At 37.3% G+C, this 25,035-nt stretch overlaps 1 protein-coding gene across 1 annotated transcript; it reads right to left on the minus strand.

Annotated features, from left to right (window-relative positions):
- Positions 1 to 360: 360 nt before the first annotated feature.
- LOC134651959 (BTB/POZ domain-containing protein 6-B) lies at positions 361 to 15,019 on the minus strand. The gene is made up of 2 exons (XM_063507101.1): positions 14,491 to 15,019; positions 361 to 2,058 (listed from the first exon to the last, which is right to left on the minus strand). Exon 2 carries the CDS (start codon positions 2,010 to 2,012, stop codon positions 819 to 821), a length of 1,194 nt encoding a protein of 397 aa, XP_063363171.1. The 5' UTR covers positions 2,013 to 2,058; positions 14,491 to 15,019; the 3' UTR covers positions 361 to 818.
- Between the last annotated feature and the right edge of the window lie 10,016 nt (positions 15,020 to 25,035).

The raw sequence follows: 25,035 nt of genomic DNA on the forward strand, positions 1-25,035 counted from the left end.
GCTAACAAAAACAATGTATGTACTTACAAAACTAAGTAATATAGCGTTTGTGCACCAAATCTTCTCATAAGTATGATTCCAATAGGTTCTTATAAATGCAAATTGTTTTACAATTGGATATGTAAGCACCTAACTGAATACAATTTGGTAACATTAAAATAATTATAATAAAATTGATTTAGGTAACAGATAGATATCACAACATTAAATACACAAAAGTTTCTACCACATAAGTATATAAAGTGCTAAATGTAGACATTATCTACTTACTGCGGCTGGGCCGCGACACCGATCATATATTTTTTTGTTAAACAATTGCGTCTACACTTTCGTCGGGACAGGTACGTACTACAGGTACGTTATCGACTCAACTATGATAAAACAAACAACTTTCAGTTGCCAACTTGTGACCTAAGCATTGCATTCCGACCTAAAGCATTTACTAAACAAAACCGCAAGAAACGATTAACATGGTATACATGCAGTTGATAAACTCCTCCGTTTTTAAATATTACTGTATAGGAGTTCAAAAAATTTAACTACGAATTAAGATTAATCCAATTCGTAAAAAAATACAAAAACAGACGAGTCCTTCGACGAAGTCTTTTTCCACATTGTCTATCATAAATATCATAAGAATATTGACTCGATATAAGTATCTCATTTTTTCTATCATTTCCATTAATTTCCGTAATACGTGAACTGTGTTAGTCAAGTTTCGTCAGGATTGAAGAAAAAGTCAGTCATAACACCTTAATTCACTTCGGTCCACACCATCGATAACGCAACATCACATTTATTTGAAATTTTCTGTCATTTTAATCAAAAAGGCATATAAACGCCCTGAGAAGCCCTTCGCCGAAGCAGGCGCAGCATCCGCGTTTCTTGCGTTTCTCCTCCGGTGCGAAGCTCGGTTGCTTTGGTCGCTTAGGTCGGCGCGCGCAGAGCTTGCTAGGCTGGGGATCTTCGGGCACCGGCTGGGAACGCGGGCTCAAGTGCACGGGCAGCGCGGCGGGCTCCGCCGGACGCGGCCGCGCCCACCGCCGTAGCAGTCCCTCCTGCTCTGCGCCCACGGGTACTGGCGCCGATAGCTTGCGTGCCCGAGCCAACACTAAAGCTCTTTCCATAGGCTCCAACAGTTCCAAGGCGAGAGCACGGTCCAAGTCTTCACCCTGCAGCAGCAAATATCGCGGACAATAAGCTAGCTCTCCTAGCGCTGCCCGCTTGTTGCTCGGCATCAGCTCACGTTTAGTTCGTTTGCAGGCGGCCGTAGCCCATCGGGAGAGCGCCTCAGCCAAGACTAACTCGTTTGATACGCGAAGCGTGTCGCGCTTTACTATCAAAGCGAGATCTTCGTACGTTAGTTCTTCGAGACGCTCGTCGGTTAAAGCTGCATTTGCGTTTTCGTCGAGCACTAGCAACGCGTTGTGCGCCAAGGAATCGCACCATCGAGAGCACTGTGCAAGAGAACGCGCGGCTGCGTCATCCGTGAGAGCCGGCAAAGGAGGGGCCGAGGCAGCACCAGGGAGACGCGCACAGAGGTAGCGCAGATCCCGCAATATTTCTAGAGCTACACCGGCATCCAGCATCTCGTCTAACCGGCGAGCACACCGCTCGGCCAGCGGTGGACACAGGAACTTGTAAGCGGCGTCGAGGGCGCACCGGGCGGTCGCCACAGAGTTGAGCTGCGTTGGCTCGCAGTAGTGGTAACGGAGGAGTTGTTCGAAGCCGCGGCGGTCGATGTAGTCGACAACGATAACGTCCGTTTTACAGGCCAGCAGGGCCGCGAAGACGGGACTGGTGGCGGCGAGGACGCGTCGATGGCCGGGGTAGCGCCAGGTGTCGCCATTGATGCCGGCGACGAACACGATGTCGCTTTGCTTCTCGTCGTCGTACAGGCGAGCGTTTTCGTTCTCAGACTCGATGCAGGAGCTGTCGCCGGCGGCGCTGTCGCGGCCCGACTCGATCTCGTCGTCGGACCCCGTCCGGGCAGGATTCGTCACCACCGTCATTGTAAGTATTATTTGTATTCTGCCTCTTTCTTGTTCCGGGTTTAATCTGTAACGAGAAAAACTATGATTAGATATATTCATATAAATTATTGGATTAATGAGTCGAGAGAACAGATAATTAGATTAATCAAACATGCTTTCCGTAGGTATACCAAGGTATATCTCTTATTAAAGTGGTTTATCTAGTCAATACTAAGCAAGCCGATTCTATCAAATCATATCCAATCATACAACAACAAAACATTCTAAAGGAAAAGGCTTGTAGATCTACTTAAGTCTCGTTAAAATCATATTTCATGGCCTTCTGTTAAATTTTACTACCCGTTTAAAGCCCTTTACAGGTTTGGGTTATGGATTTCAACAAATTCAAATTAATTAATAGAGTCTGTGCGGAAAGAGAAGAGTCGTGGAATGTATGGGGCGCCATACATCCGAATCCGAACAGAGTCTATCATTTAATATCTTAATATTGTCTTTGGTTACCGCGATGGTTACTCATGAAATAAAAGTATTAAAACGGATTATATCGCGTATATTCCGACATAATCCGTTTTTTATTTCATTTAATATCTTTTCAAATATCAGGTTTCCTTAAACCTGAAAGGCATTTAAACGATTCACGTTTCTCTCTGAATTTATATGATACCTGCAACTTGTCATTAGGTATAAGAAGCTACTGCCACGTCGACACAGACTCGCGAGTATTGTATCAGGCGCTAACCAGCTTCGTTAGCACCCCTATAACACCTCTGTGAGCATATCAGCACCATATAAAGAATCATTATTACCTCCGTAATGTATTACGAATCTTATGTGCTAAATGCGAGCAAGGGCACCTTGTGTTTGTTTGGTGCCTAACTCTGTAATTGTTTCCGCGCTGTGTTCGTGATATTATAGATTTTGGTTGCGGAAGTCAATTAGATAGTACTCATTTAAAATATAAGGTTCATTGGCTCTTTAATAAACTGTAGGGTCTAGTTATACTATTATAGTGTCTCGATTAGCAATTAAAACACATTACCTATTTGAATAAAATCGCGAATTTGTAACAGGTTTATTTTTTGTTAAAGTTGAATCTGTAAAAATACTTCTTCATGAAAAATAACGAGAAGAAAGAAAGCTGATTTCAATACATTTGCAATTATTTATCGAATTGAATGTGCACGTAAGTACGGAATACTCGTCCCTATAAGCTAATATTGAATGCAATGACCTGCGACAGATCGCGTCGCTGCGCTTGTAAGATATCTGCTGCCATCGCCCCCTTAGCACACTCACGCGGAATAATATCTAAGCAAAAACGTAGACTTGCTACTACGTTGCTAACGGCGTTAGAATGTCTCATCCTCGCAACGAGCTCACACTCACAGACAATATTGTAGGAAACTTTACTTTATCCAACAAGTCGCGTTTGATCAAGTTTTCTATCAAACAAAGAAACTTTATCAAAGCGGTTAAAGTTATAATATGTACTCTAACTTTCGAAATAAAGTTAATATTATATGAGATTCGAGGTTTAATATAAATCAAATAGTCTAACTATGCACATTACCGGAGATTTAAATGATGAATGTTAAAGCAGCTGGGAATTAGCATTCGTAATGATGATCTTTAATGTGACAGTCCATTTCCAACCGCAGCTGCACTACTGTTCATTTTATTATGGAAATTGACAGTAACAGCGACGCGTTCAGTACCAGTAGTGCAGCTGCGGTCAGAAATGGAATGTTACCCTTACTGAAATTTCCCTGGAAAAGAATACAATCTTCTAAAGATTGTTATAACAAACGTAAGTGGCAGTTGTGCGAAATTTGCGTCAGTGCAGCGCAGCGGTGCGTCACTGCATTCTCCGCGCAAACAAAAATACACAAATGGCTGGAGCCGCAGCGTGGACTGGACTAAACACCGCAAACATTAACTAAACAAAGCAGAATGCAATATAATTTTTTCCTTATTTAATCAATGCAAATGCAATAAATTTTCCTAATACCTAGGGTAAACGTACTGGTGCTCGACGCGGTCCCAGTACATGTCATCTTGAAACTTAAGTCATTGTCAATAGAGGTGACAGCAGGGTGTCATCTATTGGGCATTAGCATGTCGAGCACTAGTACGTTTACCTTATACATTTTTGAATCGGCCACTTTTCTTTTTAAATTCTTCTCTTTACACATGTGTCACATGACACAAAAATACCTGTACTTATAAACTATCAATACAAAATAATTTCAAAAAAGTCTTAAAAACCTTTAAAAACATCTGACTATTGAAATATCAATAAATCGCAAAAACCGTTACATAAATCACGGTTTCCGCGTTCACATTTTAAATCCAGAGCATGTATCAAATAGATGAAACTATTCCGCGGCAGCTGTCGCAGGTCTGGCCCATATTTCCCCGTTGCACAATCTATCCGTTGGCAAAGATTTCCTCGAAATTTTATTGAAGGTATCGTTCAAACATATGCAGTTTCGAAACTGCAGGGACATTTACGATGGCCGGTTATTTGTGATAACTCTCTGACCCACATACATTCGCATAGCTTTATGGTGGAGCTTGGAATTGTCCTATATTTAGCGGCAGCAATCTATGTGTGCAATGTTACGAAAGCACAAATGTGTTTCACTCTAGCCTATTGGAATCGCATACCGTAGTGCAGTCAGATACTCGCTTATCCGATCTGAATGATGAAAGCTTCCTGGCTACTGCTGCAACTTTCAGACTCGCCATTAAATACGATATGCGTTTCACTAGTATGTAAGTAATAAGTATACTTACCTACCTCAATTCGATATTGTGAAGCTGTAAAACATATAGCCAAAGAAAGGTAAATTATGTAACAAGATTAACAAGTGTTATGGAGTGGTCACGGTTCGTCGGCGCCCTCAAATTCGGTGCTCAGGCGTGTATCCTACAAGTTGGTTAACTCAATGACTTATTATGTAGGTACATTAATACCAATTACTGACCACGATGCCGGAGTGAGTGGCTACTGCAACCTTGCACGCCTATCAAGGTATCTTTAAAACCTCAATCTTAGTTATCAAAATAATTATGTGAGGTAAACGTGAAGTAAGTATTCTGTACCTGTGCCTGTTAAGTAGTTTACTCAAAATGCATTTTGAGTCACCTGCACCCGTTCGAGCTCGTTCGCTCAAATTGAATTATTTAACCACTGATGTAGGTATTACATTAACACGAGCGAACTCGGGTATGCCACCTCGGGCATCCAATAATGGAAATTGAAATGTACGTACATAAAGGCTTAACGGGGAAAACAACCAATCACGAGTGCTCATTTTCCAGACGCTCTCCGATGAAATAAAATGGGCCACGGCCACAAAACGCGCTGCTCTCCTTTTCATTTTCATTTCGACTGATGCAGTAATGTATAGTTTTAAGCTTCAGTTATTTTTGTCGTTTAGTTATAGGAAGGCAGCATAATTTACTATTACTACCAATCCCACGATGTTATGAATAATTATCTACATTATAGTGTATACATTTTGTCACTAAGATCGAAGATTGTAAGATTCTGAAGTTAATGTATAACTCTATGTCGACGGTTTATGTTGATTTTTGTTCAATATAATGTGTATACAATGTATATATTTCAGTGTGTGCACGTTTGGTTTGGCGGTATGACCAAAACACCGCTTGATCGCGCGGGGGCTCGGAATAGCCCGCGACACGCGGAAATGAATGCGCCGTGAATCAACACCAGCCCAGCGTCCGCGAGCGCAACTACTAATTAATTCAGCCATATTCAATAATGATCTCATTAGAACATGATAAAGAGTCAGAAGATGCCACCGCTAAAAGCCGCCACAATACAATTTAAGTTACGCTTATTAGTTTTCATTGCTAGAAATTGTAATATAAAGAAAACAAATAACTAATATCAGGGGCCCGTTTTTCAAAAGCTTAACTTGTAATACAAGCGGATCCCAGACAGATAATATGTTACTTGAATGTACATGCCAAATTTCTTGTTATTTCAGCACATCGGTTTAAAATGAGACCGTAACTTCAAATATATGTTATTGAGACTTTTAAAGTTTCAGTTGATTTGATAACAAGTCTAACATGTTTATTGAAAGCAAATTTGGTTCTACAACGTTTTCGATACCTAGCACATCAAGATGTCAACGTATATCTAACGCGTCTAATGGTGTTAAAGCAGAATGTTGCAACATCTAAATCCATTTGTTAAACGATATTAGACACGAATGGACATTAACACGTCGGCATATCAAACAAGATCAGATTCAGTAAAAAACAATATTTATTCAAATTATTTAGATTTCACAATGCCTTTTGCAGCGCTGTCATTGAAGACGAAGATGAATTCTGCCAACCGCACATTGTGATGTTGTTTGTGTTACAATTACACCACGACCTCAAAGGCAGTTAACGTGCAACTCGACTCTGAATTGGGAAGAATACTCAAAAGTGTATAAACATCATAATAGATGGAATAGACGTCCGAGCTTAACAAATAAGTTAAATACTTGAGCGGGGTTTTGTACGACGTACGTAGAGCTTGATAAATAAAAGTTAAATAAGGTAAAGGGCCCCTGTTTCGGCAGGTTAAGGCTCCTTAGAGTTTGTATATTACCAAGCATTTTTTTTTAAATATTACTAAGCATATCAACACCTTGAAAGCTTTTGAGTAAGTTATATTAGTTCTTTGTTAATAATTTAATGTATAAACTATAGGGTTTTAGTTAAAACTTTTTTTTATATGATTTTTTTCGTGAACCTCTTATTTGGCTCCCATTTCGTGATACAAATTTAGCTCAGCTCCTAAGTTCGTGAATTCGTGTCCCCTGTTTCGTAATAAAGTTTTCTTAGAGTAATTGGTGATAATTTGCTGATAATCATTTTAAATTACCTACTTACGAGTAATTGTAAGGTCAAATTAAAAATAATATTGAAAACAAAAAAAAAAGAGAGCTAAGTAGCTTAAAGCTTTTTGTACTCGTCGACTTTAATGGTTGAATTAAGACTTCGTAAACCATATGGGTACTTTAATACTTGATTAAAAGCCAAAACTATATAAATAAAAAATTAAAAAAAAAAAATACCAAAAATTTTTTTACAAAAAAAATATTAACTATCTTATACGTTAAATATAAAACATACACAAAAATAAATCAAATAAATTGAATTATAAATAAAATTGTGCTAGTAGTTAATATGAGAAATTGAGAATATACGTGGAATATACCTTATAAAATTAAACTCGGGTCACATTCAAACTCGTTTTATGAGAATTCTAGTGAAAAAAACATATACCGAATTTCCCTCATACGAAACTTCATGAAATACATTAATTGTTTTCTAATTATTTTTTTTTATTATCTTCGTTGTTATATTTAAAAACAATCACTCAAAATGTATCTAGAAAATCCTTGATTCGTTAGTGGCACGAAACAGGAGACACACGAAAAATATAATGACCGCTATTTCGTGAGTCGATTTATTGCAATTTTAAGGTATTTCTATGCATATATTCAATCTTTTTTCTTATCAAATCAATTACTAAGGAACCCACAGAAACACTCCCAAAAACTTTTTTTCGAATGGGTTTAGCTTTTCCTTCCTATAAGCTTAACAAGTGAGAGCGCGCACCTTACGCCTAAAAAAAGTGCACGCATACAACACAGCTGTTCGCGGCCGTCTGACAGTTTCGACCCTCGTATTACTCTCAGTTTAATCACTAAAATATTGGTTATTATTTTATTGAAGAGATTAAATAATACAGATTTTTTTCATATGTATAATTTGAATAAAAAATATTTGTATTCCTTATTATTTGCGCCAGAAACAAAACTAACGAAATAACGTACTAACACGAACTTGGGGCCCTTTACCTTATTTATGCGTGATGCGTGGGCGTCTGTAGCTGCCAGTGCCAACAAAATGTTTCTCCTAAAATTGCAATAGAGATTTTAAGTAGCCAAAAATATTTAGGTACAGATTTTTCATGCCAAATCTTATCCGCTAAACCGATTTTTATTTGTGCCAAAAGCTATGTTACGGGGATTATTTATAGGCATGTGTAACGCTTCAAGAAGTAGAACACTGCTGCTACTAATGCACTTTCATCCTTAATGGCCTATAATGGCGGTTCGCCCTACTCGCTATATTGAGAGCTAGTTTCCTTAGCTTCAACATACCTAGTTAAGAAGCTTAGCATTTTCAATTTGCTAATGACTTATCAATATCAATTAAAACAAGAATGAAGTACAGTCAGCAGCAGAAGTTGCTAAGCGGGCAAGGTGTTCAAAATTACCTTGACACGCTCTTATTCTCTTAACAATAAAGTCGCGTCAAGATCATTATGAACACCTGGCCCGCTTAACAAGTTCTGCTACTGACTGTACCCAGAATCTCTGATAATTTTGAATGCTCAGGCATAATATTTGGCAGCTTATTTTGGAAATTTAATTATTGTAACGGATGGAAAATTCCAATAATTATAATGTGTAGGTTAAAAGATCTTCAATCTTAAAAGCACTTGAATGGAAAAAACCGGCCAAGTGCGAGTCGGACTCGCGCACGGAGGGTTCCGCACCATCAACAAAAAATAGAGCAAAACAAGCAAAGTAAACAAGCAAAAAAACGGTCACCCATCCAATTACTGACCCCGCCCGACGTTGCTTAACTTCGGTCAATAATCAAATCACGTTTGTTGTATGGGAGCCCCACTTAAATCTTTATTTTATTCTGTTTTTAGTATTTGTTGTTATAGCGGCAAAAGAAATACATCATCTGTGAAAATTTCAACTGTCTAGCTATCACGGTTCGTGAGATACAGCCTGGTGACAGACGGACGGACGGACGGACAGCGAAATCTTAGTAATATCATGTAATAGGGTCCCGTTTTTTACCCTTTGGGTACGGAACCCTAAAAAACCTTTCATAGTGGAATGCATACGCTACAACATTTGAAAAAAAAAATTGTTTTATTATTGAGGTCCTGCTTTCAATAGTTTAGGCCTTTTGGCTGATGCACTTTAAGTTCAGTACAGGGATCGGATACCGGTATTTTTTGTATGGGAACGGAAACGGTATTTTTTCGTTCTTTGCTAATTACTTCATTTCTAATTGGGCAATCTAATAATACGAAGTCGTAACCTAAAAACACAACTGAGTCCTACATTTCGAGTATAAAATAATTCGAAAAATATGGTTATTTCTAAGTTTTTGCAAAAAACCGGTTCCGATCCCTGGTTCAGTATCTAAATAACTAAACCGGACGGACGGACGGACGGACGAACAGCGGAGTCTTAGTAATAGGGTCCCGTTTTTACCCTTTGGGTACGGAACTCTAATACCGCGGTATTCGGAAATCAAGATCCATTCTAGACTAGAGGACGATACGATATGTACTATATACGTTGTAGTTTAGATTTCAACTAGTTCTCTTTTGCAGCTCTATTCGGGCAACAAATCTCACGTTTACGTTAAAATATCGTAATAATATCTTGTGGAAATCGTTCAAGAGTATCTACAGAATCGCGGAAATGTCAAATTTGACAGGCTAGATCTTAAAAATATCGTTATCGTAACTTGGTGATGTCTAATAGACATCTAATAGATGTCTAGTTCAAAATCCGAATCGGGCCCCTAGGCTAGTACATGCAATAATGCCGGAGTTATTTGTAATCATATAAAGGATGAACTGCACTGACAATATTTAGCTTAAGAATCCTCCCATGTGTTAACGTGGCAGTGTGAGTTCAAGAGAGTGTTTCAGTTTACGTAGTGGCTGGGCGGGCGGGCAGGGCGCGCCCCAAATACCGGGAACTGGGTCAAGAGTAAACCGTAAACCGAATGCTCTAAACTTACTATCCGATACACAGGTTGACGAAAATTGTGTTGATGCAGAAAGGTCATTCCGATAAGTCTCGGAATGTAGACAGGAATGTCTACAATTATTTTGGTAAGCACGAAAATGTCTAAATTCCATAAAGCTTTTACGGCGTTTAAATCTATTGATTTACTCGCTCGTAATTGTAAGAGCGCGACGCACTATTTTATTGTCTTACATTGAATATGAATTAAATTCCTTGCATTTGCGTTGGTTGTCACTGAATACAAGCCCCGAAATGTTACACTGTTACATTAGTTACTTCATAATAAGACTAGTTTATATTTGTCTTACCCGCCCCTCGCTCCTGAAGAGGTTAAACGTAGGTTATAATATTATGTCTGGTGCCCGTATCGACACGTGTATTGAGTGCTCTCCACTAAATGGACATCGGATAATCTGCCACTGGTTTGGGCTTTCAACGAATGATATTCATCATTTCACGCCGCACTTTGTAAACATTTTCGCGTTACCGTTTAATTCAAACAAATCATGAATATTTAACTCGTGTATAGTTGTTAATTTAGTATCAGATTCTACGCGATTTAATGCTTAGATTGGAGTTTTGTTTGTATTGGTATGACCAGTGGAAGGCAATTTTGTGGCTAGTTAAAATTCAAGGCATGAAAGTGATGCGTAACTACAGTTTATGACTTAGATCAGATTGACCATAAAGATGGAAGGTCGATATACTTAGCAATGTGTAACAACTAACAATTCACCACGATTGATTCATAGTCTTTTTACGCCTTTAGTTATAAGAGGTTTCCTGAGTCATCTTTCAGAACACGTGATCAGTAAAATAAACTTCACGCTGCGTGAAACTTTTAATAACTGTACATTTTTATTTACAGATTTTTAAGCATTTAATGATACAGATTTTACAAGCACAGGTATATAGGTATACAACTGGAAGAAATCATGTCTTTTGTAAGTTTTTTAACCAAGGCAGGGATCGAACCTGCGTCTACGCAGACCCGGGTCCTTGTTTCAGGTTCATTCACCTTCTCTATCATGTCCACATCATGTCAACAGAAAAAAATACAACATTCATTACGAATTACATGTTTGATGATTAGAGTCCAGTTTTTGTAAAAGGGATCTGAGGAAAATAAACCTTGAATAACGAGGCTATTACGGTAAAATGTTTTTTCTAATGACTTGTTTCAGGGCCCGCAATAACAATAATATTATTTAGATTAAATATTCTATAAAGGCACACAAAACTAAAACAAAACTATGAATAGGTATTAATATTTTCATGGCACATTTGAGGCACGACTGTCTATAACGGCTGCCTGTCGATCTGTCCATCACTCAAAGTAGCTAACTACGAGTACGGTTCGTTGTTTAAAGTTACCTCCTGAAAAGAAACAAACACAATGATCACTTTTACAATGACATTTGAGTACGGAACTAACGCATAATCGGTTAAACATTGTCATGTAATGTTTTATTTATATTTCCGAAAAATACCTGCGTTCACGACACGACACTCTCCATCCCACTGTTGGGCACTGATTTTCTGCCGTGGACGAGACGAAATGGATTAATTTCACTCAGCATAGTGAAACTTAGAAAGATTTAAACCAACTATTAGTTACTTCAAAGTTAATAAATAGTAGCCAAACTTATTTTAAAGACGTTGTATATATGTAGATAGACACTTTATGGAAAGCACGATACTTACATCTTAATATGTCAGCAAGCAATGGTCTTGTACAATGTACAATGTTCACACCGCGCTAACAACAAACATACTGTGAGGTTCCCGCACACACCCACTAGATTTATACATATCCCAATTAGACCAGTCATCATCAATTCATCCTATTCGTCAAATAGGAAAGTTTACATAATGGAAGGACGATTCAGAGCTTCCAGTATTAGGAAGTTTTCCATCAGCTTACGGTTTTGTCTGATGACGAATACACCCACCACACGCTCAAGCTTATCAAGTAACCTGTTAGAACGAGACACGCTTATGCATAGGGCAGTGTTCTCTTTTCCTCAAGTTCACTATTAATATATGTAATATAGGTCAGTTGTGGGACCGCAGGTAGGTATTCTGACCATATTTATGGATACCTAAGCAAGCGTCATGGCTGCGTAGATAATTACATAGAATCCAATGAACCGGGTCTGGCGCCTTATTCGAAGGGAAAAATCTAGTTAAACTGAACTTCATTGTAACGCTATTCCAGTACATATTACTAAGCTAAGGATATCTAACACTCAAACTTTAAGTTATTTTAACGCTGCGCAGTGCGCACCTATTATATAGCAATACTAATTTAAAGCTACTCCGAAATGCAAATCTAGTTAGGCAGAACCAACGTTTTTTGTTAAAGTTCTGAAACGAGCAATTTGCAGAATAACACCGTTGCTTATTCACTGTTTATGTAATGTAGGTAGGTAAATAACATTACCTATCTTTGGTCTTCTTAGGTCTTATATGACTTTAGACTTAGGGCTCGGAATATTTTTCATCATAAAGTTCCACGCCCCCCCGGTAACGTGCATGAAATAACAATGATTCAGAAATATGTGATAGGGTTTTATTTTTTACCTAAATCTAAATTCTCTGTAGGGCAAATCTGCTCTACTTGTACCTACTACTCGTAATCTAATTATGTATGACGTGTCTCGCTCGAACACGACTGGTTTCGTGTTTGAAAAATGCTTACCCTATAATTATGAAACTCTTATACAAGTAAATATTGCGAATGTCTACGAGTAACTTACATTATTAGGTTACATTATTAAGTCAACCAAAAGCAGGATACATATATTATGTAAGTATGCGAGTGTTTTCTGTAAGTTAATTATTTTTTAGCTAAAAGCAAATACCTATATGTTTACGACTACACGATGCTCAAGATAATTTAATACATCATGTACGGCGGATAATTTACTAAACTTTATTTATCGTTTCAGTGATAAGTCTGTCACGAAATGAATACAAAGAGTCTTTTAATATTTCAGAGATACCGTCGCGATTGCTACTCCAAGTGCCCCACTCCACTAAAATCTATTTTTTTATTCGGTAGACTAAAATGACATTTCATAGTATGAAAGGACACATGATGTTCATACTATGAAATGTCATTTTAGTCTACCGAATAAAAAAATAGACTTTACACATAACAAAGTCAGGAAAATGAGTTTAAACTTGGAATTTGCTCGAGAATACGCTATATGTTTAACTGACAGTTGCTATGCGTGATCACTGATCGGGCAGATTATCCGAAACATTGTAGTTTATCAAATTTTAAACTCTGCTATGTATAGGTGCAATTTTTGCAGGATAAACTGATGTACTGTTATTCAAATGTATAGAAGAGATAGAGATGTATCCAAATTCATACAATTTTAGTTAGGATTGGTTAAAAAATATATATGTAGGTATCAACTTAAGGAACAAATATTTGTGACAAAGCTATTAACCAGCACACAAATACATATCGCTTGGAAATAGATTTCGAAAACTAAAAAAAAGAGGAGGACTATTGGTACAATTCATGACGATATTGGTAGAGTCCATTTAGACTATGATCTTCTTCTCATTTAGAGTAACTTAAACCAATCATTGGGCTTCATGGGGAGCCAGAAAATTTAAGAAATTGCAGCACCAATCCAAATTGATTTGAACCCGTTAATTAATCAATAATCTCACAGGAACGGAGGCGGGATGAATAAAATCCTTTCGCGGCCCTTCTTTACCTACCGTTTAGCCGAAAGCTATCTAGAACCTAACAGAACTATATGGTTTTAGGCAACATAAAGACGCAAAAGATGATGCTATATTGACTCTTGGGTTTATTAAAGACGGACCTGAAAATCGGCACCCGCAAAGCGTCCATAGATTTGGAGAAGGGCCAGCCTGATATGACACGACGGTTAAATACATAAAGACTCTAACGCCGTAGAAGGCAGAGACGTGAGTTTATGGATGATATTATAAAAGTTAGTTAATAGTGTCATCACAGGAGATTCAGGTGCTCAAAAGCATAGAAGTGGGATGAATCACGGTTACTCCATCTATAAGAGCTGGGTTCCTAAATAAATTAATGATAATGATTTATATTTCAAACGTTATTAATAAAAGTTATTAAGGGTATATCGCGCACAATTCTGTGCAATTCATTCACTTTTGAAATTGTGAGCTGTAGAAATACCTATAATTCAGTCACAATAAAGTAAAACGTTACTTCTAAAATGTTAATGACTGACTAACTACTGAATAGTCTTAATTGTTTCTACTTAGCACTTATTTGTTTCCGCTGAAAGTATTAAACAAACAAAGTAAGTGAGTCGTAACCAGCTGAAGACGGAACAACAGACGCCTGGCAAACACTGCGGCAATGAACATGTGTAATTAGGTGTTTTCATTACCTGCATATTTTAATGATCTTACCAATGTCTACTATATTTTACTAATTTTACAGAACTAAGAACTTTACGTGTTAATGAAAACCTTGTTTCTAACAATATTTGTTATTTGCAAACGTTAATGATAATGACTGCTACAAGAACTGCTTGGGATTTTAATTTCAGACGCTGAAAATAAGGTATCCATGAAATAAAACATTTTATTACCTGTTGTGACGCGCCGAGTCAGCTGGTTCACATTTCAGAGTCCCAAACGTCTACAGCACCTGAACGCATCGTATCACGTACATCACACAAACTGGGACAGTATTTCAGTGAATTAATAATTTAAATTCTGCAGTTTTATTATTATGCAGTTAGAGCGTGCTGTTATGTGAGTGGTTTAAGTTGTATTGAAAGGCAGGGTGCCTGGGGGATCGGCGCGCGCCGCCCGCCCTGCGCGACCTCGCCCGGAAAAACCCGAAGTGCACTCGTGTTCGTGGCTGGAAGCGGAGCGGTCGGCCATGCTTTCCCGCGCGATAAATTTAGCACGATTTTCGCGCACGGCTCAATAGAGGCGCGCGTCGCTCGAGCCTCCGTTGGCAAGTGGCGGCCGGCCGGCGGTCACCGTCGCCTGGCGACCACGCATGCGCGCCGGACGATCAAAACAAACATTAACGGCTGGCAAAGAAACCCTTGGCATCTTGTTAGATTTCCCTGAAACAAATGAAACGTAACGTTCGTGTATTCGTGTACTTTTAAATGGACAACATCAACGAAGCGCGAAGGCGCAACAGATGAAACTTTTAACTCTAAATTAAGAACTCCCGTCAAAGTTATAACAGCGCCATCTGCTGAGTTAAAACCAATCTAAGAACCATTTCACAATTTCTTTATAGAAAATGACAACTAAATCAGTTGATCCGTTTTAAAGAAAATTGGGTACATTCATTTGTATGTACAAACATACAAACAGCCTCCACCCTCAGTACATACCTATTTATTACCTATATTATTGAATACCGTCTCCGTCCCGTAGGGGTTAAAAATAAGTACAAAACTACTAATTTAATGTTCCTACCTTAGAACTTTGACCCTGGTATTATTATGGACACTGGAGCTGGAGAGATAAAGTTTTAATTAAGCTGTGTAATTCTTGGTCCATGGTCCATAAAAACTAAAAAGATAAAAAGAAGCGAGGCAAGGCACATCTCCAATAAACTTTATTACATAATTTTTACAAACCCAGTCTCAATGAGGTTGCGTTCTCTTATCACAGAGTCCCCATGGCTATACCTCTCATCTAAATCGTTAGATCGACATCATTGTATTATTTGTATTTCACCGGTCACTATTAACAAATTTCATATTTTAAATAGGTACCTATATAGGTACCTACTAATACTACATTATTTACATAAGAATACTGTAAGTTAAATTAAAGCTCGTAAAATCACATTGCTTGCATTTTTGCGTAAGACTTTATTTATTTTTAATTATTGCAACATTCTCAAAATAAGAGTCAGGCGCAGACAAATCATCATTTATTTTCAAGACAATTTAGGTTTGGAACCACCAATTTTGATTTGTCCTGTCTGAAATATTTGAAGTGTTCGTTTTTGGGAACTAATAAGCTGCAATTGTACCTCGAATTGACGCATCGCATTCATTCATCGATCCTTGACCTACGGGAACCCAAAAACTCTGAAACCTTTATGTACCTTACAGAAAAAAATTAATTATGCACCTAGTAAATTCCTTACGGCTTACAGGATATTTTTATAATATAAAATAAATTTACCTATAAAACTGTTTTTCAGTACGTCTTCTTATCTCTATTATAAAACTAGTTCTAATATATCATGCCTAGGCATTATATACAATAATACCTAATATTTGTTGACCTACATCAACCTACATAAAAAGCGTAAACACTCAACGTATTAAAAACCAAAACAATATTAGGTAGTATTGCACTCATATTACACAGCATAAATCATCTCAATCATAACACTGTGCAATAATTATATTTAGGTATGACTTGATTACACAAAGAGGGCATTATTGTTATCCTGGAAAAATAATATATACTTGCAATAATGGAGCTTTATTTTAAGTTGATAGCATTCATTGCGGTTTCAACGGGGCACGTAGCACGCGCCTATTCGAGCGGTCGTCTAATTCCGTTTCTATCAAAGTTTCGATAACACTTTATTAACTTTTCTACATACGTCGTAATATTTACTAAATATGACCTGAGGATACCGAAGACCGAGCAGGCAAGGAGAAGACTGAGCAGGAAAGCGGACCCTGGTGCTAGGCCGAGATAACGCTATGTTGAAGAAGAAGATGAGTAAATATCTAAACGGATTCTAATGTGGATCCACAGTAAAGATCGTCAAACCGCCAAAGCAGTAGCCGAAGATGCATCTGGGGAAAACATTACATGTTAAGCTAATATTAGAAGCATTGGAACCTGTGATTGGAACTATGAGTTGTAAAATATTGGACTCTATGTAGGTATAGACCTGTTAAATTCAAAGCAAGTCACTTTTGACATTTCAATACCTGAGGAAAATTTAGAGCTTATAGGCTTCGATCAACACGGGCTTCCGACACGTCGGAAGGGATAGGCCCAAGCGATATCTTGACATTCAAATCATTCTGCCATTTTTCGCGGGGGGGAACGTGCACACAGTCGCACTTCTCACACTTACATACAAAATCCAATCTGTAATGACGACACAAATACATAGAAAATGACACCCTACACAGACAAATCTTGCACACCTCGATCTGTTTTTGTGCACGGACGAGTCACAAGTGTCACAACACGCACACTAACACATTTTCGTCAAGAGATGAGAAGTCGGATTTGTCGCTCGACCGATCCGCAATTAGTACTGGGCGAGAAAAATCGATAAATCTAACAATTACATGAAACTAAAATATAATAATTGTGTTTAAATGTAATTAAACGTATGATATGTAAAAAAAATATTACATGTGAAATGTAACACCTTCTTTTTATAAATTTGATGTCCTCGACCTCTTTTTACAACAAAAAACCGAGCAATTGGCATGTTTTCTGCTGCTGTGTTCACTAGCGCGTCTGGACTCGGTCTAGTTTAAAATCCGAGCGCAACTTGTTTTGTTACCCGCGCTAGATCAGTTGATCTTGTACCTAGGCAGAGGGGAAATAGTGCGAATGCCGCGTCCCTTCCGTGTTGGTCGAAGGCAATAGGTATCATATCGTCAGGTGAAATCTAAAATTCACAAATTGCATAATAATATACAAAATTAAACCTTGTTTAATTAATTGTACACCGTGGCTCTGAATTTGTAATAGTAATTAGTGGTTTTTGCTTATCACGACGATATAATATGAATCCTTCTTATATATGAAAGTCCTACCACACACACCACAGTTCAGTCGGCATGTATCATGTATGGCTACCTAATTAACTACCTACATAACATAAAAATAAAAAGCACCTACCTAATCTTTAAACTCATCAGCCATTCTCCCGTACCCTAGTCTCTCCATACCCAATCGCAGAATAATAAAAAGTATTTTTCTTTACAAATACTTAATCACATTCTGTCTGAGATGTAAGCCTTCCAAGTTCCAACCAAGCGTCACCACCACAATTTTAAATAAACCACTCATGCATGTCAAAAGCTAAACGATTCTGCCTGAATAGGCACGCGCCAAGCGGGTATACCATTATCGTACTTGACTGACCAATCATAGACCCTATGTTGTTGATAAGAAGGTTTACTAGTGGTCAATAAATGTGTTGTTGTTAGTACTTATCTGTTAATAGGGACAAGTAATTAATTAAGACTGGTAGTGTGCATACAATACAAAGTTGCAATAAAAAAATTACTTATGTGGATAGTGTCACGTATATGTCATGGCATCGACATCCCATAAATTTAGTTTTTTGACTACCTTTTAAGGCTGGGATCATTGCCTCGCGGGGTAGGCCGCTGCGGCCATAGTAGAGTCTGTGCGGAAAGAGAAGAGTCGTAGATGTATCGGGTCCCATACATTTCACGACTCTTCTCTTTCTGCGGAGACTCTAGTGAAATAAAATTGGGACGAGTGGCTTTGTGCTCATTCTCAAAACTATTACCTTTATTTTAACGATATATCAAGCATTTAAAACGTACGTAAATTGAATTCAACTTAACAATGCCAAGAAAAGCAGATTGACAGTCTTTAATATTTACCTTTCTCTGTTGCCGTTGACTCAGATGACTACTTCTCTCATAAAGTTACAACAATAACATTCAGTCATTATTATTGTAGGTTTTAATCTCCAAGCTTATTACCGTTCATTATTAGCTTGTATTTTCGAAAGGAATGGAAATGTGTAGGAATAATTGACCGCCAAACGTTTCCTGTTTTCCGGTCGCGTCTAACGGAGGCTGTTCCGCTAATGTACTCGAGCAAATTGATATTGTTACTTTAATTTTTAACAAAACAAATGTTATTATCACTTCCTAGCAATCAATTTTTCGATACCTACTAACCAAGCAGTCATACGCAGTTGAATGGAAATAATCTACTAGTACTACCTATACAATTGCAATTGCTATTGCGGTTATGTGCTTTCTATACTGCGTCATAAAATATACAAGAGAGGGTCTTTGGAGAGGATTAAGGCTTCGTCACACAGGCGCGTTTTCCGGGCGGGGCGTGAGCGGGGTGTGAGCGTTTTATATGTAAAAGCGGCGCGCCCCGCGCTCACGCCCCACCCGGAAAACGCGCCTGTGTGACGAAACCTTTAGTATGGAGTTTAGTTAATTAGTTAACATCGATCTTTGTGTAATTTACATGTCTTATATGTCACACTCATAATAATATTTGTTTTTATCAAATCTTTAGTACCTATCTTCGGAAGACTGGCACCTGAAACTTGAAGAACGTGGAAAATTGCTCCCTTGGCATACCCCGTTAGCTCCATATTTAGCTATTTGTAGTTTGCACGTTTAATATAGCTAACTACCTATGTAGCTCGGTAATTATTTTTGCACCTACTTACCTTAGTATCCTGCTCATTAATCCTTAGTTAAAATCAAATAAAAGCTCGACGATACCAACCGAAAATATTTACACGATAAGCCTTATCTATCGGCTTACTTCTATCTACTACCTACTTGTAGTATAAAAGGACGCAAGTTATCCGATTCTCACGTTACAATATGGTATTTAAATGATAGAAGTATACCATAGTCTCAGGAGCAAACAAGTGGACTAATCTGCACTAATCCTACTGAATTTAGTTGCTCTGCTGGTTAAGGAGCTGGGTCAAGGGCTAAGCAGGTACTTTACATTAAGTACTACTTTAATATTGATTTTTGATAGCGTCCAATGACGGTATCTATTACTCACAGTTCCTAGGTACTTGAAAAGTGTCTTTTGGTTAGGCGTTAGGCTTATTAAAAAAAGCGGCCAAGTGCGAGTCGGACTCGCCCATGAAGGGTTCCGTATTTAGGCGATTTATGACGTATAAAAAAAAACTACTTACTAGATCTCGTTTAAACCAATTTTCGGTGGAAGTTTACATGGTAATGTACATCATATATTTTTTTTAGTTTTATCATACTCTTATTTTAGAAGTTACAGGGGGGGGACACACATTTTACCACTTTGGAAGTGTCCCTCGCGCAAACTATTCAGTTTAGAAAAAAATGATATTAGAAACCTCAATATCATTTTTGAAGACCTATCCATAGATACCCACACGTATGGGTTTGATGAAAAAAATTTTTTTGAGTTTCAGTTCGAAGTATGGGGAACCCCAAAAATTTATTGTTTTTTTTCTATTTTTGTGTGAACATCTTAATGCGGTTCACAGAATACATCTACTTACCAAGTTTCAACAGTACAGTTCTTATAGTTTCGGAGAAAAGTGGCTGTGACATACGGACGGACAGACAGACGGACAGACGGACAGACAGACAGACATGACGAATCTATACGGGTTCCGTTTTTTGCCATTTGGCTACGGAACCCTAAAAAAACGATAAAACATGTTTTCACCATTTTTTTATTATACCTACTTAGAAGAATACTTAGATGTTAACTTCCAAAAAACACCAAACATTTTAAGTGATAGCTGCTCCTTATAAAAATAAACTACGGCGCGAGAGGTAGGATCTGTGCGGAAAAAGAAGAGTCGTGGAATGTATGGGGCCCAATACATACATTCCCCGCTCTTCTCTTTCCGAACAGACTCTATAGGGAAATACATGGGAAACATGATTCCCACTTTTCAGACTCATGCTTCTTTGCAAGGGAATAACTTGCTCCGGAATTGACTGTATTGAGTTGTATATAGTTGTACCAGTACTTAATTTTAGTTTTATATTCATTTTATAACACTTATTATGCAATAAATGAGTTTTCAGTACCACTTTATATTTTTTTTATGTCAAACAGGCTCAAGAAAACGGGACACTTTGAATCACTTTGAATAGACGGTTCCTGTTGAGTACCGTACAGGTACCGTATTAGTACCAATAGTACCTATCAATACGCAATAACTTTACTTTGCGGACCGCCAACCCTTAAATGGTCACTCTATGAAAGCTTTGAGTTTTTATAATAAGTTGATTTAGGAATAATTAAAGGAAATATGCAAGCAAAACTACTTAAATGTTGGTACCAAACATTAGGTCGGCTTCACATTTTCTTTTAGTGTTCCTCCTGGTAATGAATGAGGGTCACTTCATGACATTGCACCTAATCTCCACTTCTCTTACCCCCGGGCAGGCGTGTCTCACTCCGCGATTTCTTCGCTTTGCTACAGGTAGCTAAAAGTACATCCGTTCGGCCCCAATTTTGGGGAAAGCCATAAGCCGCGCGTGGCGCTGTCGCCACCTAGCGGCCATATCATGCTGATCGTAACAGACGCGTTTTGTTAGAGAGTGAGTCTTCTGTACTTAGTACTATTATTTATTCTGTGCCCCGGGTAAATTAATAAATGTGTCCACGACATGTATTCTTTGGTACCGACGAGAACGGTAGATGGTAGCACTTGCTTTGGCAATGTACATGTGCCTTACATGTGCACATAAATAAATAAATAAAAGACGTTTATTCAAAGAGTTTGAACATAGGTACCTACATAATAAAAGTACGACGTTACATCACCGTCAAATCTGACGGTAGTTGTTTTTGGTTCAAAAGATGTGATGTGACGTGACAGAAAAATATCAGCCCCAAAATGTGTTTATTCGTAATTACACTTCCACCTATATGTGCAATACCGTGCTGTCTTCTTCCGTGTGTGCTTATTTCTGTGTGTCTTATCGCAACCCTACCCAATCAGATGGCAAAATTAAATAGAAGAAATAGAAGGTTGACATAGGGTTCTACAAGAGCTGTCCATTGTCTTTTCCGTCAGATAAAGGAAAATAGCAGTTAAAAGCATGTTAAAAGGCGGAGAGAAAGGGAAACTATTTAGTAAATTGACCATAGTTTACGCAGTTTAAAGCAACCCAGTACTTACCTAAAGGAAGCGGTAAGGAGTCTAAGATATAAATGTTAAAAGGCGGAGAGAAAGGGAAACTATTTAGTAAATTGACCACAGTTTAAGCAGTTTAAGCAACCCAGTACTTACCTAAACGAAGCGGTAAAGTCTAAGATATAAGTAATTAAAGGTTTATTTTATCTACCGTACAAAAGACTACATACTTATATAGAACTTTTGAAAGAGACCCTAGGAAGCGAATTGAAGAGTGAGAATGGTAACGTAACAAGTATTTCTACTGTACGTTTCCCAGTGAATGTAATGCAATGTGAGGTGTTGTACACCCAGCCGCAAAATTGCATGGCCTCTTTATGAATGAATTTATTTGACACTAGCTGTTGCCCGCGACTTCGTACGCGTGGATTTGTATATTGGTGGTTATATATTCTACATTAGCTTAGAACATTATGCAGCAAAAGATCGCAGTAAGACGGTTAATCATTTGTTAATTATTAATATTACAACGCATGATACTTGTCTTTCACAACCTACGAAGCTTCAAGCCCCTAACTGAATAAAATTGTTCTCGATATAATCCCTCTCAACCAGAAGATTTTCATGTCCTCTATTTAATAAAACCTACTACTTAACTACCTATTTACGAAGTTTGAAGTTCCTAGCTTTAAATAAAATTTGAACCCTATACAAACTTTCAACCCCTTTTTAACCATTTTAGGGGATGAATTTTTACAAACGCTGAAATTACTTTTCTTGTATTTTAATAATATGCCTATATACAAAGTTTACAACGATTAAAGTCCCGCACTCAAATGAATGTTTGACCTCTATACAAATCTTCAACCCCTTTTTCACCACCATGGGGATGAATTATCAAAAACTCTGAAATTAGTTTTCTTCTCTTTTGATGAAATACCTTTTTACGAAGTTTCAAGTTAGTTTGCAACTTTACAAACTTTCAACACCCTTTCGACCCTTTAAGAGATGAATTTTAAAAACGCTGAATTTACTTTTCTCGTATTTTAATAAAATGCCATTTTACAAAGACTCACAAAAATGTTTGATCTCCATACAAACTTTTTACCCTTTTTCACCACTTTGAGAGATGAATTTTCAAAAACGCTGAAATAAGTTTTCTTCTCTTTTAATAAAATACCCTTTTAAGAAGTCTCGAGTTCCTAGCTTAAAATAAAATTTGAACCCCATAAAAACTTTCAACCCCTTTTTAACCCTTTTAAGGAATGTACTTTTAAAAACGCTGAAATTACTTTTCTTGTATTCTAATAAATGCCTCTGTACAAAAATTCAAGCCCCGCACTCACAAAAATATCTGATCTCCATACAAACTTTCAACCCCTTTTTCACCACCTTGAGATATGAATTTTCAAAAACGCTGAAATACATTTTTTGCAGTTTTAATTTAATACCTTTTTACGAAGTTTCAAGTTCCTAGCTTAAAATAAAATTTGAAACCCGTACAAACTTTCAACCCCTTTTTAACCCTGTTAGGGGATGAATTTTACAAAACGCTAAAATTACTTTTCCTGTCTTCTAATAATATCCCCAAATCCAAAGATTCAAGTCCCGCGCTCGAAAAAATGTTTGATATCAATACAAACTTTCAACCCCTTTTTCACCACCTTACAGGATGAATTTTCAAAAACGCTGATATTAGTTTTCTTGTATTTTAATTTAATAACTTTTAACAAAGTTTCAAGTTCCTAGCTTAAAATAAAATTTGAACGCTATACGAACTTCAACCCCTTTTAAACCCTATTAGGAGATGAATTTTACAAAACGCTGAAATTACTTTTCCTGTCTTCTAATAATATCCCCAAATCCAAAGATTCAAGTCCCGCGCTCGAAAAAATGTTTGATATCAATACAAACTTTCAACCCCTTTTTCACCACCTTACAGGATGAATTTTCAAACACGCTGAAATTAGTTTTCTTGTATTTTAATTTAATACCTTTTTACGAAGTTGTAAGTTCATAGCTTAAAATAAAATTTGAAACCCGTACAAATGTTCAACCCCTTTTTAACCCTGTTAGGGGATAAATTTTACAAAACGCTGAAATTACTTTTCCTGTCTTCTAATAATATCCCCAAATACAAAGACTCAAGTCCCGCGCTCGAAAAAATATTTGATATCCATACAAACTTTCAACCCCTTTTTCACCACCTTAGGGGATGAATTTTCAAAAACGCTGAAATTAGTTTTCTTGTATTTTAATTTAATAACTTTTTACAAAGTTACAAGTTCCTAGCTTAAAATAAAATTTGAACCCTATACGAACTTTCAACCCCTTTTTAACCCTATTAGGGGATGAATTTTACAAAACGCTGAAATTACTCTTGTCTTCTAATAATATCCCCAAATGCAAAGATTCAAGTCCCGCGCTCGAAAAAATATTTGATATCCATACAAACTTTCAACCCCTTTTTCACCACCTTAGGGGATGAATTTTCAAAAACGCTGAAATTAGTTTTCTTGCATATTAAAAATATATCTTTTTACGAAGTTTCAAGTTCTTAGCTTAAAATAAAATTTGAACCCTATACGAATTTTCAACCCTTTTTTAACCCTGTTAGGGGATGAATTTTACAAAACGCTGAAATTACTTTTCCTGTCTTCTAATAATATCCCCAAATACAAAGACTCAAGTCCCGCGCTCGAAAAAATATTTGATATCCATACAAACTTTCAACCCCTTTTTCACCACCTTAGGGGATGAATTTTCAAAAACGCTGAAATTAGTTTTCTTGTATTTTAATTTAATAACTTTTTACAAAGTTTCAAGTTCCTAGCTTGAAATAAAATTTGAACCCTATACGAACTTTCAACCCCTTTTTAACCCTATTAGGGGATGAATTTTACAAAACGCTGAAATTACTTTTCTTGTCTTCTAATAATATCCCCAAATGCAAAGATTCAAGTCCCGCGCTCGAAAAAATATTTGATATCCATACAAACTTTCAACCCCTTTTTCACCACCTTAGGGGATGAATTTTCAAAAACGCTGAAATTAGTTTTCTTGTATTTTAATTTAACACCTTTTTGCAAAGTTTCAAGTTCCTAGATCAAAATAAAATTTGCACCCCAAGACGAACTTTCATCCCCTTTTTAACCCCCTTAGGGGTTGAGTTCCAAAAACGTTGCAATTACTTTTTTTTGTAATCGGCTATTATGCCTTTCTAAGAAGTTTCAAAGCATTTGTAATGGATTCAAACTTTCAACCCCTTTTTAACTCTGTTAGGGGATGAATTTTC

This window comes from Cydia amplana, chromosome 11, assembly GCF_948474715.1.
Source record: "Cydia amplana chromosome 11, ilCydAmpl1.1, whole genome shotgun sequence".
In the NCBI taxonomy this organism is placed as follows: domain Eukaryota; kingdom Metazoa; phylum Arthropoda; class Insecta; order Lepidoptera; family Tortricidae; genus Cydia; species Cydia amplana.